Source organism: Mustela putorius, unplaced genomic scaffold (assembly GCF_011764305.1).
Source record: "Mustela putorius furo isolate JIRA1106 unplaced genomic scaffold, ASM1176430v1.1 tig00000224_pilon_pilon_pilon, whole genome shotgun sequence".
In the NCBI taxonomy this organism is placed as follows: Eukaryota; Metazoa; Chordata; class Mammalia; order Carnivora; family Mustelidae; genus Mustela; species Mustela putorius.
Window position 1 is genome coordinate 30,820,139 of NW_025421321.1, and position 18,237 is coordinate 30,838,375.

General features: G+C 36.3%; 1 protein-coding gene and 1 pseudogene across 4 annotated transcripts in view; one reads left to right on the forward strand and one right to left on the reverse strand.

Annotated features, from left to right (window-relative positions):
• The window catches only part of COMMD1 (copper metabolism domain containing 1), a 208,149-nt gene that overhangs the window by 92,389 nt on the left and 97,523 nt on the right, over positions 1 to 18,237 (forward strand). For 3 of the 4 annotated variants that reach the window (XR_006606046.1, XM_045077889.1, XM_004742035.3), the window contains one exon: positions 11,109 to 11,390. Coding sequence is in view for 3 of the 4 variants with exons in the window: in XM_045077889.1 (XP_044933824.1) it covers positions 11,109 to 11,390 (282 nt within the window). In the remaining variant the exon portion in view is untranslated. Of the gene's footprint in view, positions 1 to 2,634; positions 2,690 to 11,108; positions 11,391 to 18,237 lie in introns of all 4 variants that reach the window. The other variant, XM_045077890.1, reaches the window with a different exon arrangement.
• On the reverse strand, positions 16,300 to 16,816 carry LOC123391374 (annotated as a pseudogene).

An 18,237-nucleotide genomic window follows, 5' to 3' on the forward strand; every position in this document is an offset into this window, starting at 1 on the left:
GAAACTGTTTCATTTCTTCCAGGTTATCAAGTTTGTGTTCATATAGTTGTTCATAATAGTCCTTTATTATCCTTTTAATGTTCATGAGGTCAGTAATGATGGCCTGTCTTTCTTTTCTGATGCTAGTAATTTGTTTCTTCTCTTTTTTTTTCCCTTAGTTTACCTGGCTAGAGGTTTATTAATTTTGTTGCTCTTTTTGAAGAACCAGCTTTTGGTTTAATTAATTTTCTCAGTTGATTTCCTGCTTTCAGTTTCATTGATTTTTGCTCTAATTTTTATTATTTCTTTTCTCCTGCTTAATTTGGATTAATTTGCTCTTCTTTTTCTAGTTTCCTAAAGTGAAAGTTTAGATTATTCATTTAGATTTTTCTTCCTTTCTAATATATGTATTCAGTGCTATTAATTTCTTTGTAACAGTTGCCTTTATTGCATCCCACAAATTCAGGTATTTTCATTTTAAATTTGTTTAAAATATGTTAAAATTTCTTTTGGTATTTCTTTGACATATGTGTTATTTAAAAGTGTGTTATTTGGGGCACCTGAGTTGCTCAGTTGGTGTCTGCCTTCAGCTCAGGTCATGATTCCAGGGTCCTGGAACCAAGCCTAACCTTAGGCTCCCTGCTCAGCCAGGAGTCAGCTTGTCCCTCTCCTTCTGCCCCTCCCCCCTGCTCACATGCTGTCTATTTGTGCGCTCTCTCTCAAATAAAATCTTTTTTTAAAAAAGTGTGTTATTTAATTTCCAACTATTTTGGAATTTTTTAGCTCCCTTTTTCTGTTACTGATTTCTACTTTAATTCCATTGTTGTCTGAGAGCAGACCTGTATGATATCTTTCTCTCTCTCTCTCTCTTTTTTAAAGATTATTTATTTATTTTTTTAACTGAGAGCCAGAGAGCACAAGCTGGAGGTGGGGGGTGGGCAGAGGGAGAAGAAGAATCAGACTTCCTGCTGAACAGGGAGCCCAACACAGGGCTCTCTCCCAGGATTCTGAGATCACGACCTCAGCTGAAGGCAGATGCTTAACTGACTAAGCCACCCGGGCACCCCAGACATGTATAATCTCTATTCTTTTAAATGTATTAAGATGTGTTGTATAGCTGAGAATGTGGTCTCTCTTGGTCAGTGTTCTTTGTGAGGTTGAAAAGAATGTATATTGTGCTGCTGTTGTATGAAGTACTCTATAGAGGTCATTTAGGTCCTGTTGGTAGTATTGTTTATTTAAACTGTGTTCTGCCTGCTGGATCTTTTAATTACCAATAGAAGGGTGTTTAATTCTCCCACTATAATCGTGGATTCATCCATTTCTCTTTGCAGTTGTATCAATTTTTATACCATCCGTGTTTTACACCAATTAAAAGACTGAGACTGTTGGAGTAGATGAAAAAACAAGACCCAACTATATGTTTTCTATAAGAAACCCATTTTACATGTGACACATATTGGTCAAAAGTAAAAAGATGGAGGAAGATATACCATGATAACACTAATCAAATGAAAACTGGAGTTGCTTTATTAATTTCAGATAAAGCAGAGTTTATTTATTTATTTTTTAAAATATTTTATTTATTTGTTTGACAGAGAGAGCAAGCGAGCATGAGCAGGGGTAGCAGCAGGCAGAGGGAGAGGGAGAAGCAAGCTTAACCCTGAGCAGGGGGCCCAATACAGGACTTGATCCCAGGACCATGGAATCATGACCTGAGCTGAAGGCAGATGCTTAACCTACTGAGCCACCTAGGTGCCCCTAAGGCAGAGTCTAGAGCAAGGAGAATTGTTATGGATAAAGAGGGACATTACATAATAATAAAGGGGTCAAATCTTCTAGAAGATGTTGAGGACATCTTCCTCAGCATGTATGCCCCTATATCCTATGATTCATAATAGATCCAACAGGCAGAAGATCAATAAGGACATAGTTGAACCAAACAGTCAATCAGTTAACTAGATCCATTTGACATTTATAGATTGTTTTGGTGGAGGGAGGGGGAGATGAAGAGGTAGAACACAAGAGGTTTTAGGGCAGAGTAACTATTCTGTGTGATATATAAGGGTGGATACATGTTGTGTATACTTCTGACAAAACTTACAGAATGTACAACAATACTGAACCCTATTGTAAATTATAGACTTTGGTTAATAATGATGTGTCAATATTGATTTGTCCATTGTAACAAAGTACCACGCTGATGTGGATATTGATGGTAGGGAAAGCTGTTTGTGCATGGGTAGAGGAATTGTGAGTATTTGGAAACTCTACTTTTTGGTTAGTTTTGCTGTGAATCTAAAATGCCTGTAAAAATGAAAGTTTCTTAATTAAAAATGAGAACAAGTGCATCTGGAACCTAGTAGCTTTTAAAGGTATTTTCTGGTTTCCTTTTCAGAGAGGTTGCCATTTTTATTGAAAAACCAGAAGCAGAAGTGTGTGTCACTGAAACATTCTTATTATGTGATAATATGGAATCACTTTGCTCTGTGAAGTTTACATTGTATGAAAGTATATATCTCACTAAGTACCAGTTATCTGTTTTGAGCACTGAGCCTTTGTTTGAAATACTATTCTAATAAACTAGAAGTTTAATGGAAAAGCTATGTTTTGTCTACCAATGAGTAATAAGAATTTTCTGTGGCTTATCTTTAGTGCCAACTGTAAATACTCTTGCTTTCAAGAAGGAAGAAGAGATTAATGATTCTGTGTAAGTATTAAATTACAATAGGTTGCCTTAGGACTAATATGCTTTAGGGTTGATGAATATCAAAGTTTCCCATTTTCAAATATTAGCCTTTTAATTTTTTTAGCCTCTTAATTTTAATTACTTAAATAAGTAATATACTTGATACTTAATGAGCACTTTACTAAAAAAGGCATCATTTTCCAGTTCAGTTGATTATTCATTATTTGCTTATTATTTTATTTTTTAAATTTAATTTAAAGATTTATTTATTTTAGAGTGAGAACATGAGCAGGAGGAGCAGAGAGGGAGGGATAAAGAATCTCAAGCAGACTCTGCACTGAGCACAGAGCCTACTCAGAACTCAGTCTCATGACCCTGAGATCATGACCTAAGCCGAAACCAAGAATAATATGCTTAACTTGACTGAGCCACCCAGGTGCCCCTTTTATTTATTTATTAAAACAATAGCAGTCATTTATTTAGCTAATGAATCTGAACTTTAGGCAGAACTCAGAGGGGAAGGCTCTCTTCACAAGGTGCCTTCTCAACTGGAGGCCATATGATCCACTCCCAAAATGCATCTGTAACTGGCTATTTGGTTCTGGCTTTTGGCTGGAAGCTTAGTGATAGGCGGAGGACTGGAGACCAGAGTACTTATGCGCTAGTCTCTATGAGCTCCTTACAGCATAGTACCTGGGTTCTACGAGCAAGCATCTTACAAGGGACAAAATGGAAGTTGCCAGTTTCTTAAAACCCAAGCCAGAAAATTGACACAGCCTCACTCTGCCATGATCTTTTTTAAACTTGCCTTTTTTTTTTTTTTAAAGGACTTTAATTTTTATAGTAGTTTAATGTTCACAGCCAAATTGAGCAGAAAGTATAGACTTTCCATATGCCCCCTGTCTCATATGCACAGCCTCCCCAACAATCAATATCCTGCGCCAGAGTGGTGGATTTGTTACAGTGGATGAACCAACATCACCCAAAGTCCATAGTTTACATTAGGGTTCACTCTTGATGTTGTATATTTAATGGATTTTGGCAAATGTATAATGATGTGTATCTACCATTACTTTATCATATAGAATAGTTTCACTGCCCTAAAAATCATCTGTGTTCTGTTTATCCCTTCCTTTCCCCCCAACCCCTGGAAGCCATGATCTTTTTACTGTCTTTGTGGTTTTGCCTTTTCCAGAATGTCATATACAGTTGATCCTTGAACGGCAAGGGTTTAAACTGGGTGGATCTACTTATTGTGGATAATGCTGGTTTTGTACAGTACTGTAAATGTTTTTGCTCTTCCTTAGAGTTTTCTTAATAACATTTTCTTTTCTCTACCTTTATTGTAAGAATATGGTATACAGTACATATTACAAAATATGTGTTGTTTATGTTATTGGGAAGGTAAGGCAACCAGTGAGCTTAAGGCTATTAGTGTTTTATGTGGATATAAGGCTTTATAAGGCTAAAGTTTTATGTGGATTTTTGATTGTGCTGGGGGTGTCAGTGTCCCTAACCCCTATGATTTTGAGGGGTCAACTTTAGTTGAAATTGCTATGACCTTTGGATAAGCAGTCACACAGCCTGTGTTCTAGGAGTTAGGATATAGACTCTTAACTTTCAGTGGGAGAGGGGTCAAAGAATTTTGTAGCCGAGTTTTAAAATTGTCATATTCTATACTAATATATTGTAATAAGGAAACCCAGGTGCAACAAGACTAAAAGATTTTCCTAAGGTCAAATGAGTAGTCTAGACGAGGTTTTTTGGAGTCCAGATTCATTCATTCATTCATCATATATTTACTGACCCCCTATTATGTGGCATTCACTATGCTAGGACCCAGCTGTTTAATATGAACAAGTGGGGCAAGGTTTCTGCCCTCTAGAAGTGCTTACATGTTAGAGCGAGGTATGGACCTGGCAGTTCCCCTACATTGTGATAAATATCACTACTTTACTGTGCAGCCTACGAAGTAACATCTGTGTTAAAGCCTGAAAAAAAAGGTAGTGCCAACAAAAGGGGTGGAAGGAATAGCAACTAAAATGTTCTAGGCAGAAGGAACAACATAGGCAAAGATCAGCTGTTTTATGAGCTAAAATGAGTTCAGTATGGATGGAGGGAGATTGAGTGGGTGGAAGATTTTAAGAGGTAGCAGAAGATGAAGAGACACAAAGCTAGTTTATGATTCACCTTGTAAACCATACTGAAGAATTAGAACTGAAATCTGGAAGCTAGAGAAGTCTTTACAGGGTTTTTTTTAATTAAGCTTTTTATTTAGAGATAATTATAGATTGATGTGCAGCTGTACATAATAGTAGAAAGAGATATCCTTGTACACTTGAGCGCTTCTTCTAATGGTAACCTTTTGCAAAACTGTAGTACTTTTTGGGGCACCTGGTGGGTCAGTTGGTTAAGTGTTTGCCTTCGACTCAGCATGATCCCAGGGTGCTGGGATCGAGCCCCACATCAGGCTCCCTGATAAGCAGGAAGTCTGCTTCTCCCTCTCTCTCTCTGCCCTTCCCCCTGCTCGTGCTCTTGCTCACTCTCTTTCAAATGAATAAATTAAAAAATCTGTAAGAGGGGTGCCTGGGTGGCTCAGTGGGTTAAAGCCTCTGCCGTCAGCTCAGGTCATGATCCCAGGGTCCTGGGATCGAGCCCCGCATGGGGCTCTTTGCTCAGTGGGGAGCCTACTTCCTCCTCTCTCTCTCTCTGCCTGCCTCTCTGCCTACTTGTGATCTCTGTCTGTCAAATAAATAAATATATAATCTTTTTAAAAAAATCTAAAAGAAAACCCATTATAGTACTACATTGCCATTGATTCAGTCAAGATATAGAACCTTCCATTACCAGTAGGATCCCTCATGTTGAAGTTTTATAGCCACATTCATTTTCTTCCCACCCATCCTCACCTCTTCCTTTATTTTCAAACAACTGATAATCAGTTTATTAAAATATTTAAATAGTTCATTAAAATGTAAGTATCTGCAGTGGTGACTTCAGTCTTGACTCCTGATTAAATACTGATGGAAGTAATCTGTTTAACAATTTCAGAAGTACTGTGTGAGTCAGTGAGTCCCTATGGATCCTTATCTTAAAAAAATAAATATATTGTCTTAGACTTTTCAGCCCAAGGAGTTTTTCTTGTACTGATTCTTAGAGTTCTAGTAGGCATCTTATCCAGAGATTTTACACCGTGGCTGGTTAGGGTAATTCTAATTTGGTGTATGAGCACCTCCAGTTCCACAGGTGTCTTTTTAGCATCTTTTCAAAACTGTGGCAATGTTGTGGCTTTCTAACCAACTCGTTCCTGGACAAGTGTGAACAGTGGTGAGTCAGAAGCAGGAACCCGTGGGCCTGAGCTCTGCTGTAGCTGTGATCATGTCTTCCTCAAAGAGCCCTCACTCCTTTTCTAACCCCTGGCAACCACTAAGCTGTTTTCCATTTCGGTAATTTTGTTCTTTCAAAAATATTACATACATGGAATAATACAGTGTAGAACCTTTTCTGAATGGCCTTTTTCATTCAGCATAATGTTCTGGAAATTCATTCAGTTTGAAATACCAATGGTCTGGTTCCTTTTATTGCAGAGAAGTATTCCGTGTGTGGGTGTTTTGTAGTTTAACCATTTACCTGTTAAAGGACATCTGGTTTATTTTAAATTTTGGGGTATTACAAATAAAGCTGCTGGAAACATTTGTGTATTATAGCTTTTTCTTTGGACCCAAGTCCTCCTTTCTATAGGATAAATTCCCAGAAATGTTATTGCTAGGTCATATGGTAATTGCATGTTTAGTTTCTTTAGTAAATTGACAGACTTTTTCATTATGTTTGTACCATTTTACATTCCCACCAGCAATGTGTAAGTGATCAAATTTCTCTGTATTCCTGGCAGCATTTGGTCTTATCACTGTTTTTAAATTGTAACCATCCTAATTCATTGTGGTCTTATTTATTGTATTTAAGTATTATTTAAAAAAATAATCTCTATAACCAGTATTGGACTTGAATTCATGAGATCAAGAGTCAAATGCTCTACTAACTGAGCAACCAGGTGTCTCTCATTGTGGTTTTGATTCACAGTTTTCTGATGGCTAATGTTGGACATTTTTCATGTACTTATTTGCCATTTATATATCCACTCTGGTGAAATGTCTCTCATCTTTTGTCCAGTTTCTGATAGGCTTGTTTTGTTTTTTTAATGTTGAAATTTGGAAGTTCTTCATATAGTCTACATATTAGTACTTTGTCAGATACTTGTTTTGAATTTTTTTCTCCCAGTTTGTAGGCTGTCTTTTCCTCTTCACAGTGTTTTTTTGCACAGGATAAAGTTAATTTTGATAAGGTCAAATATAATCGTTTTTCTTTTTTGGATCATGCTTTGGTGTCAAATCTAGAAACTCTTTGCCTGGTTCTAAGTAGACACCAAAGATTATCTTCTATTTTTAAAAAAAGATTTATGCTTTTATATTATATCTAAACCCATGGTTTATTTTAAGTTAATTTTTATATAAGTTAGGAAATTTATGTTGAGGTTCTTTTTTTTTTTTTTTTTAACTTAAGTATATCTACTTCCTTAACTACCTTTTGTTGAAAAGGCTACCTTTCTTTTCTTCACTGGATTGCTTTTATATCTTTGTCAAAAATCAGTGTTCATGTTTGTGTGGATCTATTTTTGTGTTATTTATTTTATTCCATTAGCTTATGTCTCCTCTCCTCTGCAAATACCATAGTCTTGATTATTGTAGCTACATCTTAAGTCTTGAAATGGGAAGACTGATTTCTCCCACTTTATTATTTTTGTTTTCAAAAATGGTTTTTATCTATTCTGCTTTCTTTGGCTTTCCATATAAATTTTAGAATAATTTTGTGTATATATACAAAAATTCTTTCCAGAATTTTGATAGGAAACATATATATTTATATATATCAGTTTCTTTTCTCTGAAGTAACCATGAATAACTTGGCATGGGTTTACCTCTCTTTTCTCTCCTATTACCTTTTTGTGTTCATTTGAAATTTTTTCTTCTATTCAAGGAAACAAAATGAAGCAGGAATTGTTAATATAAAGTTAACCTCAAAAACCCTCCAAATTATATTTATAAAAATAAATTTTATAAACTTTAATCCTTTTAATAGTAATAATATTATTTGTAACTTAAAACTTACACCAGAATTTTTATAATTAATAACCACTATAGCAGGTAATAATAGCCAACTCTTGGAAACCTTAACACAGGGAAGTGATAGTATCCTACTGACATTTAATTTTTTAAAATTTTTAAAAGATTTTGTTTGTTTATTTATTTCAGAGAGAGAGGAGGAGTGCGAGGAAGAACAGAGGGGAGGGACAAGCGGGCTCTGTGCTGAGTACCTAGTTTGAAGTGGGGCTCAATCTTACAACCCTGAGACCACAACCTGAGCCAAAATCAAGAGTTGGAGGCTTAACTCACTGAATCATCTAGGTGCCCTGACATTTTTAGATAGATTACGATAGAAGATAGAGTTGAGGAGGTATAAGATAGAAGCCTAGTTTAGGCACAAGAAAGTGATTGCTCTTGAGTACTCAGTACTCGGTAGTAGGGACAGAGCAGAAGGGACACATTATTAGAGAATTATTTCAGATATAAGAATCAGTAGAGGTTGGTAAACAAAATGTTGTAGGCTTAGTTCTTAACCTTTGTTGCTCATTAAAATTATTTGGGAAACTTGTAAACAATGCCAATGCCTAGGCCTTGTTTTAGAATTTTTAGAAATCAGAACTTCTGGGAAAGAGTCTAGGAATTCATATTTTAAAAACGTACCTCATGGGGCACCTGGGTGTACAGTTCAGTTGATTAAGCATCAGACTCTTGGTTTCAGCTGAGGTCATGAATTCAGGGTCATGGGATTGAGCCCCACATGGGGCTCTGGGCTCAGCGTGGAGTGTGCTTAAGACTCTTCTTCCTTCTTTCTCAGCCCCTCCCCCTGTTCACTCAAGCTCCCTCTCTCTCTCAAATAAATAAGTAAATCTTAAAAAAAAAAAAAATGGGGGCACCTGGGTGGCTCAGTGGGTTAAATCCTCTGCCTTCAGCTCAGGTCATGATCCCAGGGTCCTGGGATCCAGCCCCACATCGGGCTCTCTGCTCAGCGGGGACCTGCTTCCTCCTCTCTCTCTGCCTGCCTCTCTGCCTACTTGAGATCTCTCTTGGTCAAATAAATAAAATCTTTAAAAAAAAAATGTACCTCATGATTGTAGTATGCAGCCATTGTTGTCAACCACTAATTCAAGTTGTGAAGAAGAGGGAAGAATCAGGAATAAGTGAGTACCAGGCTGCCAGCTGAGGCTCCTGGTGGATAGAGGTGGCATGCCTTGAACATTGTCTGTTTCATGGTAGCTATTCAGATATTTCTTAAATAAATGAAAATTGATGACTTGGAATTTGAACCACAGTCAGTTCCTTATTTGATTTCTGATTATTCTAAATCTGGATGAATTGATCCCAGTTTAATATATTATTGACTGGAAGCCAACCAAAATAAATTCTGCCACAGGTTAGGTTATATCAAAGTAGGCATCTTCATATGATTTGAGGAAAAAAATGATATGAATCATCTACATTGTGATGTGATATTGTGAAGCAAAGTGCTAGTAGAAATAATTTGACTTAATTATAGTATATTATACAAATTGATGTTTCTATTAAGTGGCTTAGGTAGGGAATTTGGGTCCCTAAACCCTGTAAATAAGCAGGTATTCAATAAATGTTTATTGAATTATACCGTGAAATACCTTTATCAGAAAGTCATTATATTTATCATATAGTTTTTTTTTTTAACATTAATTGAAGAAGGAAAGGCAGTATGTTTGTCTGTCAGCCCCCGTCCTACTTCTCATCCTATACTCTGCTTGTATACTATCTTCCTTTACACTCCTTTGTTCTCACTGCTACTGCCCAAGTTTAGTCTGAAGTTTTGGTTCTAAATGATAGGACTATAGCTTAAACTATCTTGAATAGTATATCAAATTTCTTGGTACCTGAAGGTTGAAAGGATGCTGAGATAGCATATTGAATTGGAGGAAAGCTTACAGGAACCAGGGCCTTGGGAGGGAATTCTAGAGCAGGGGTATCACTCCTTTAGAACACACTCTCAACTCTGCTTGGCTTCATTCTTTTTATTGCAATCAGGCCTTTGTGAAAAGATCAAAGAGAGCAGTCTGCATCCTAGCCTCATATTCTTCTGAATATGACCATGACCTCAAGAGGCAAGACCATTTTTTCTCCTGCTCTAAATTAGGAGATTGATTTGGATCAGCTGTTGTGTCCAGAGAAAGGAGGATACTCTGATTTGTCTGGTTTGGACCTCGTGCCAGTCCCCGTGGCCAGGGGAGGATAAGGATATACCAAAGAAGAGGCAAAGAAAGTTTTGTCCTGAGACCACATCATTAACAGTCACTGCCCTCTTGAAGGCTCCATTGCCACAGACTTTTGATGATTTTCCATTTCAGTTTATGTAGCAACTTACTGTTCAAAACAGCAATGGCAGGGTGCCTGGGTGGCTCAGTCGGTTAAGCGTTTGCCTTCTGCTTTTCCCTTTCCTTCTGCTCCTCCTCTACTCGAGCTCACTTTCTCTTACTCACTCTTTCTGTCAAATAAGTAAAATCATGAAAAATAATGGCAGTGGCAATTAAATTTTGAAAAAATTTTTTTAAAGATTTTATTTATTTATTTGACAGAGAGAGATCACAAGTAGGCAGAGAGGCAGGCAGAGGGAGCGGGGGAAGCAGGCTCCTTGCTGAGCAGAGAGCCCGATGCAGGGCTCGATCCCAGGACCCCGAGATCATTACCTGAGCCAAAAGGCAGAGGCGTAACCCATGAGCCTGCCAGGTGTCCCTAAATTTTGAAAATTTATGGGGAAACATTAAAAAATATGCAATTTCAGAGTAGTATTGTGAATGAGCTAGTTGACTAAAGATGGACTTAACACAGCTAACATAATGTATTTGTTTAACAAAATTTAGTTTGTGCTTCTATGGACAAGGCATTATACAGTTATAGTATATCAAGCCAAGCCTGGCTTACATGGCATTGTGAAATTATGTAAGATTTCATCAGAGGATGAATTAATTTGTTTTCTTGTTTCATTATTTAGTTTAAATTTCTTTAATTATTTGTATTATTTCACACCTTGAAATTCAGTATTTAAGAATTAGATTCTAGTTATTGATACAGAATTTGAGTGACATGGAATTTTTGACAAGTAGATTTTTCTGATACTTAATATTTGTAAAAAGGATATTTTTGTTCTTTTAAAGAGCTTATTCTTATCCCTGTCATTGACGACCCTTTTTGAAAGCCTATTCAGTGGTTGATAATCATTCAGAATATGATCTGTAGTTAAGAAGCTGTCTTTTTCTATTTATTTACCAAATTCAAATTTATTATTTTTTCTGTCATTATAGTCAATTGCATCTGCAGACATGGATTTCAACCAGCTGGAGGCGTTCTTGACTGCTCAAACCAAAAAGCAAGGTGGGATCTCATCTGACCAAGCTGCTGTCATTTCCAAATTCTGGAAAAGCCACAAGATAAAAATTCGAGAGAGTCTCATGAACCAGAGCCGTTGGGACAGTGGGCTTCGGGGCCTGAGTTGGAGAGTTGACGGCAAATCACAGTCAAGGCATTCAGCTCAGATACATACCCCTGTTGCCATCATGGAGCTGGAAATAGGGAAAAGTGGACAGGTAAATCAAACTTAATTTCCTTTTCTAAACTATATTTCTCATTACATGTTAGCTATATATTCAGATTGATTTTATGTAACAGTCTTCTTTGCAAAGGTAATAAGAATAATAGGAACAGATCCTGTTTCCTAGAATCCCTTTTCAGAGATGGAATCATCTGAAAACTTAGATATTCCCAGTTTTGGATAGAATCTGGACAGCAGCCTCATGGTTCTGGCAGCTATCTCAGAAGTACGAAATGGGTCATTAAGGTGATTGCACAGAAGTTGGCTGCTACTCCATTTTGGTTAGATCTCAGAATTCTTGGCATTTGGTCAGAATCTCTAAAGCAGTGATAGAGTTGCTGAATAAAGAGCAGAAACAGATTAAACAACACGGAATGTAACTGTCTCACCCAGTCGTCTTTATCGGCAGTGTATCTTAATTACAGTAATGTATTTGTTCCTAAAGACCCTAAATGTGCAATCTCTGTCATTGAGCCCACAGATAATTTTTAATTTGATCTTGATTATTTACAAAACAGTCCTCTTTTTCTTACATTTCCCATAGTCATTATAGCAGATAATTTTGGCATCTACATTGTTTTTTTGAAGTCATTTAGTTTGTGCTTCAGATGACTGCCAGATCAGACTTTTAATGACCTGGTATATGCCTTTTGGGAAAAAAAGAAAAGAAAAGAAAAAAGCAGCAACCCATAATTAGGAAGAGAGAACCCAGATCACTGAATTAGCTAACCAGATTTATTTTCAGATAAATAATCAAATAAGTGCTTCTGTTACATCCTTTAATAAAAATTTATTTTTCTTCTACAGATGAGAGTATTTTTTTTAGCTGTCAGTTTCCTTCACATATTCTTTTCTTAAGTTTCTTAGGATTTTTCAGTGTTTGTAGTTCCATGAGGACATTAATTTTAATTTAAAAGGTAATTCATTTAAAAAAATAATTCTTTTTAAAAATGCATTTGGAGAATCTTTTATACAGTTATTGTGAAATAATGCTGTTGCCTTAATTGACTTTGGTTTGTCTGACCCTGAAGTCTTTGCTCTTAACCATTGTCCTATATGGCCTTCCTCCTACTCTTCCTAGACCAAAAATGTAACAGATTAGAAAGGTGTGGTAAACATACTTGCATATCTAAGTTTCACTAGCCATTTGTACAGGCTGTTCAATTTTTATGTGGCAGTAGTGATTATTTCATTTTGTCTTTAAGTATTTATCATTTGGGCAGGAATATCAAAACACGTATATCTATTTTATGACGTTCCTAGAAAGCTCTTACAGTACTTCTTTAACTTGATACTTTCCTGTTTTTTCTTGAATTCAGTTTATAATGTGCCTTTTGATTTTAGTAACTTACATGTCATCTGAATTTATTGGGTATCAACACAGGGATTTTTAAATCTACTTTAAAATCTTTAAATTTTTTTCTTTGATCTTGTTACCCAAAGTGGCATTCAGCTGTTTGTTTGTCTGTTTTTTTGTTTTTTTTAAGTGTAGAAAGATTCTGCCAACAGTAAATCTAAACATCACTACAAATAATTTGCTGGCTAGCTTCAGGGACATTTTGTTATCAATTAAAACATGTTGGCAAATTTTTTTTCAAAGTGGCCAGATAGTTAATTGACAACCATATAGTTTCTGTCATAAGTACTCAGCTTTGTTGTTGTAGCTGAAAAGCAGTAACAGACAATATGTAAATAAATGGACATTGATGTTTCTAGAAAGTTTAACTATCACAGTGTAATCAACAAGTATTAGAAGTCAGAGAGTCCTTAAGCACTTACCTGACGAATTATACAGGTGAGATAGTCTATCCCCATTTTCTAGAGAAGGTGTCTGAGATAGATGCGACTTCATTTAGACAGAGGTACTATGTGGTAAAATGAAAACTAAAATGGAGATTACCAAATTGATTTTTTTCTCCCCAAAACCATTGACACCAACTTTTAGGAGCCAAAAAAATGTGTTTGTAATATAATATAGTAGTTAACAACATTGATATTGAAATTGCTCTTTAGCCCACAAGTCCTTTGAATGCAAATATATTCTTAAATCAATATATCAATATTAACCTAGGCTGGCAATAAAATATACAGCCCAAATCCTATAGGAAATGTTTTTGTGAGACCTGGATCCTTGGTTAGTACTTCTGTCAGCCTCTAAGTGAATATTATTTCTGAAGTCCTCTACTATATCAAATTCCCAGTTTTTAGAACATTTATAGGCAACAAAGTCAAAGTTATTTTCATATGTAGACATTGAATGAACTTGAGAGAGGATTAATGATTCTAGGATACTGAGAGGTTGCTTCCAAAAAGAATGACCTACTTTTTTGAACTCTGTGTATATGTGCATATGTGTGTATTGATATACCCCAAAGTAACTAAATTACTGCCTCAGTTTATGTCGTTTTAAATCATTTGTTCTCAATGATGGCTGCACGTAAGAATCACTTGTGGGGCTTTAAAATTTTTCATGCTCAGGATGGTGTTGAGACCAATTAAATAAGAATCTGTGGGAATGGGACCTGGATATCAGTATTCGTTAAAGTTAGTGATTCCAGTATTCGTCCAGAGTTGGATGAATTCATACAGAGAACCACTGTATTAAAAGTAGCCAAACAATGTGATTTGAAGTATAAATAGGGCATGGCCTCAAATTTTTATAGTGAGAATTCAATATATGTTGGCATAGTACTTCTAGTTACCGTAATAAATGGAGTGCTTGGGGACTGTCTTCAGGAACTAGATGTGGTAATGGTGGGTTTTTTGTTTTCCCTTCTGTATTTAAATTGCTTTCTCCTGCTAGTTTGTCTGTATTACTTATTTCTTTGATCCAGAAAGTACATCTGGTGATCAGTGGCCAAGTACACTCATTGACTTTTTTCTTTTAACACAATATAGTATACTTCAGGAAGAGGAAGAAGCCAAAGTAATAGAGAAGTAACTAAAGCAGTATATGTTTATGGAAATCTACAGAACTAAAGAAAATGAGCATAAACTGGTGAACTAATTACTTATCTTAGAATGAATGTTTTTCTTCAACAGAAATAAAAGATTTTGCAAGAATAAAACAGGAATTCAATGGTGAAAGGACACAAAATGGGGCGCCTGGGTGGCTCAGTGGGTTAAGCCGCTGCCTTCGGCTCAGGTCATGATCCCAGGGTCCTGGGATCCAGCCCTGCATCGGGCTTTCTGCTCAGCGGGGAGCCTGCTTCCTGCTCTCTCTCTGCCTGCCACTCACCTGCTTGTGATCTCTCTCTGTCAAATAAATAAATAAAATCTTAAAAAAAAAAAAAAGAAAGGACACAAAACTTTGAGGTGAACATTTCATGTACAAAGGAAAGAGCAAGTACTTTACTTGTATGATTGAGATCCCATCATATTTGGTCATAAATCACTGAGGGTCCCTAAGCCTTGAGGACTGTTGGAATCTGGCAGATGTCTTTACGAAAATTTTGTTGTTTAACGTACTTAATTAGCTCCATGTTGTGTTTTTCTTTTCTGGAACTTAATTATCATATAATGTTTTCTCTTTGAAATAGTAAATTTGGGGGGGATAATTTAAATGTTTAGTGGAGTCTCATTAATAGTTATTTTTTAAAGACTGAATTTTGGTATTTTATAAAGATGTGTTGGTTTTTCTTTTGTGACTTTTTTTTTTTTTAAGAGTTTATGTATTTTGTTAGTAATCTCTACACCCAATATGGGGCTCGAACTCACAACCCTGAGACCAAAAGTTGGATGCTCTTCTGAATGAGCCAGCTAGGCACCCCTCTTTTGTGACTTCTTGTTTTACAAGACCAATAAGACAATTTGTGAGAAAACATCTAGCCACAACCTCAGTGCTAAACTATTCAGTATTAAATTGTTCCTCTTATCTTCCACCAAATTGTTTTTTGTATACATTTTGAGGTACCCTGCCTATAGAGGTCATAAATACAAAGCTCTGTTTCTTTTTTGTGTTTTAAAAATGGCTAGTGTTACTTCCTTTTCTAGACTAGGTTTTAGTGTACCAGGTACTCCTCTAGGTTGGAGTGTGTTTTCAGCAGATACAGGGAAGAAAATAGTGTTTGTCTTTATTGATCTGATTTTTTTTTCTGACCAACTCATCATATGTTTAGTTCTGTCATTTGTACGCAGTTAGATAATAGGAATATACAATGGTCTACTCACTCACATTTACAGAATGAGGACAGGTTTAGACTCTGGATTAAAAAGTCAACATTTCATCTGAAGACTAGGCAAGTGTCTAATCTCCAAGGAACGCATTCACTTATATTTAATTTCCATAATTCCTCCTAGAACTAAATGTACTGGTGTGCCTGGGTGGCACAGTTGATTGGGCATCTGCCTTCAGCTCAGGTCATGATCTCAAGGTCTTAGGATTGAGCTCAGAATCAGGCTCCCTGCTCAGTGGGGTCTGCTTCTCCTTCCTCTGCCACTAACCTCTCGCTCGTGCTCACTCTCTCTCAAATAAATAAATAAAGTCTTTAAAAAAATAAAATGAAATGTACTGATATTCTTGTGTAATTTTGGCTAATGAACAGTAGGTATCTGCTAAAACCGGTGATTAATAATCAATTTAGGGGCTCCTGGGTGGCTCAGTGGATTAAACCTCTGCCTTCGGCTCAGGTCATGATCTCAGGGTCCTGGGATCGAGCCCCACATCGGGCTCTCTGCTCAGCAAAGAGCCTGCCCCCCACTCTCTCTCCGCCTGTCTTTCTGCCTACTTGTGATCTCTCTCTGTCAAATAAATAAATCAAATCTTTTAAAAAATAATCAATTTAATTTTTGGGAGAATTCGCATTTATTGAGTAATTGTGATATAACATGAAATTTCTGAATTCCAAATAAATAAATTTCACTTTACAAACATTTGTTACTTTTTAGTACCAACAGCCTCAACTTGACCTGACAAGGAATGACAACCTCCACTCCCTGGCCCTTCAGTCTGCTTAATAATAAGTCCTTTTCCTCTTCTGTGACTCTTCTAGGGGATAGCCTACTATTCTCCTTCCTGTACAGTTTGGGCAAACTAACTGGTGATAGTAGTGTCAATGAAGCAGTCCACACAACTAGAGACAATTTTCAGTGGGAGAGTCTAGGCGATTCCCTGGCTTCTCCACACGTTTATCCCAGCATAGCTCCAAGATGTGATACACCTGTGCAGTGAACTGCAGGTGCCTTCTGTTTGGCTGCCCCCAGGTGCTGCAGCTCCACTTCATCTGCCTCCCCCAGGTCTGACATTATCCTCCTTAAGCTTGGGCGATTAATAACCAGCTTATTATTACTATTTAGCAGCTGAGCTCTGTTATGCTCCACTGTAGCTTCACCAGCTTGAGCAGTGCCACCACAGCTCCCTGCTTTGTGTCATAGGAAAAGAAACAAAGATTAAAACATACACACATTCTCTGATACACCCTATCTCACTTATATACATATGTACATACCTACACTTTATGTGTGTGTGTATAAATATATGGAGAAACATAAGGATGGGGCACCTGGGCGTCCAACTCTTGATTTCAGTTCATGTCATGATCTCGGGGTCATGGGATCAAGCCCCACTTGGTGCTCCACGCTTGCTGTGGAGTCTGCTTGAGATTGTCTCCCGTTCCCTCTGCTGCTTCCCCTGCTCATGCTCAATACATCCATTCATACATACATAAAATTTTTTTAAAAAGTGAAATATAAGGATAGAATACAGAGAATAAATAAAATGCCATTGTTTTTATCAGTGCTCAGTCACCATTTTAAGATGATATTGCCTTATTCCAAAAATCTACCAAGGGGAGCTTAGATATCTCATTTGGTTATATAAGCTGTAATGGTTGGCCTATTTCTGATAATTCTTGTATTTAAGCTTGTTTTCATTCTTAGCAATGTAATAAATAATAACTTCTGTAGAATTTAGTGTTGGTATAAACAAACCACTCTTCATCACTAGGGATTGATTAAATCAGTTTAGAATGCATTTTTTCAAATAAATTTTTCATTTTTATATTTTATATCAGGTTTAGAACATGGAGTTTATTTAAACTTTAGTTCTGAATGGACCAACCCTTTTTTGTATCTCTAAGGTATGTTTCATAATAGTTTGTGTTCTAAAGTTGTGGTCCTGAATTTAAGTTCCAAGGTTTCATTTATATAAGACAATGTCTAGAGTCTGTACAGAAGGAAATGTTTACCAAAACAGGAAAAAAGATGCAAAAAAAGCTTTTAACATTTTAAATTAAAATGGATAGTTACGTAACAGAGAATAGGTTATAGTTAATGGGGGGAAATGTAAGTTTAAAGTGGTCATCTAGTTACGGAAGATTAAAATCAGAATTATTCAGTAGCTAATAATTTACCAGTTGAAAAGTAAACATTTTGAGTATGTTTTATATATTCTTATTGTGTAATAAGTGGTATTTTATATTTTTGATGTGTTAAATATTTGCTCTATTATTAATGTAGTACTTGGTTTTCTTAGCCAAGTCGCTGTTTAAAAATTTATATAATGTTTTGCATTTATTTTGGTCTTAAGTAATACCTTTTTGAGATTGCATTGAGGTTGAGATTGACCAATGAGCAGTATTTGTCATACTTGAGTTCTCTTTCCTTTGAAACACTTGTCCTTCTAGGATACCATATTTGCCTGATTTTCCTCTTAGCTATTTAGTCTGCTCTTTCCTTTCCCCTTTTTAGATATCTTTTGCTGGCTCCTTCCATTTTCCTAACATGTAAAAGTTGGGGTGTCCCTGGCCTCAAGTCCTTGGTCCTCTTTTCTTCTTAGGTACAACACACTTCCTAGGTTATCTCACCCATTTTCATGCATTTAAATACCATCTATATGCTGACAG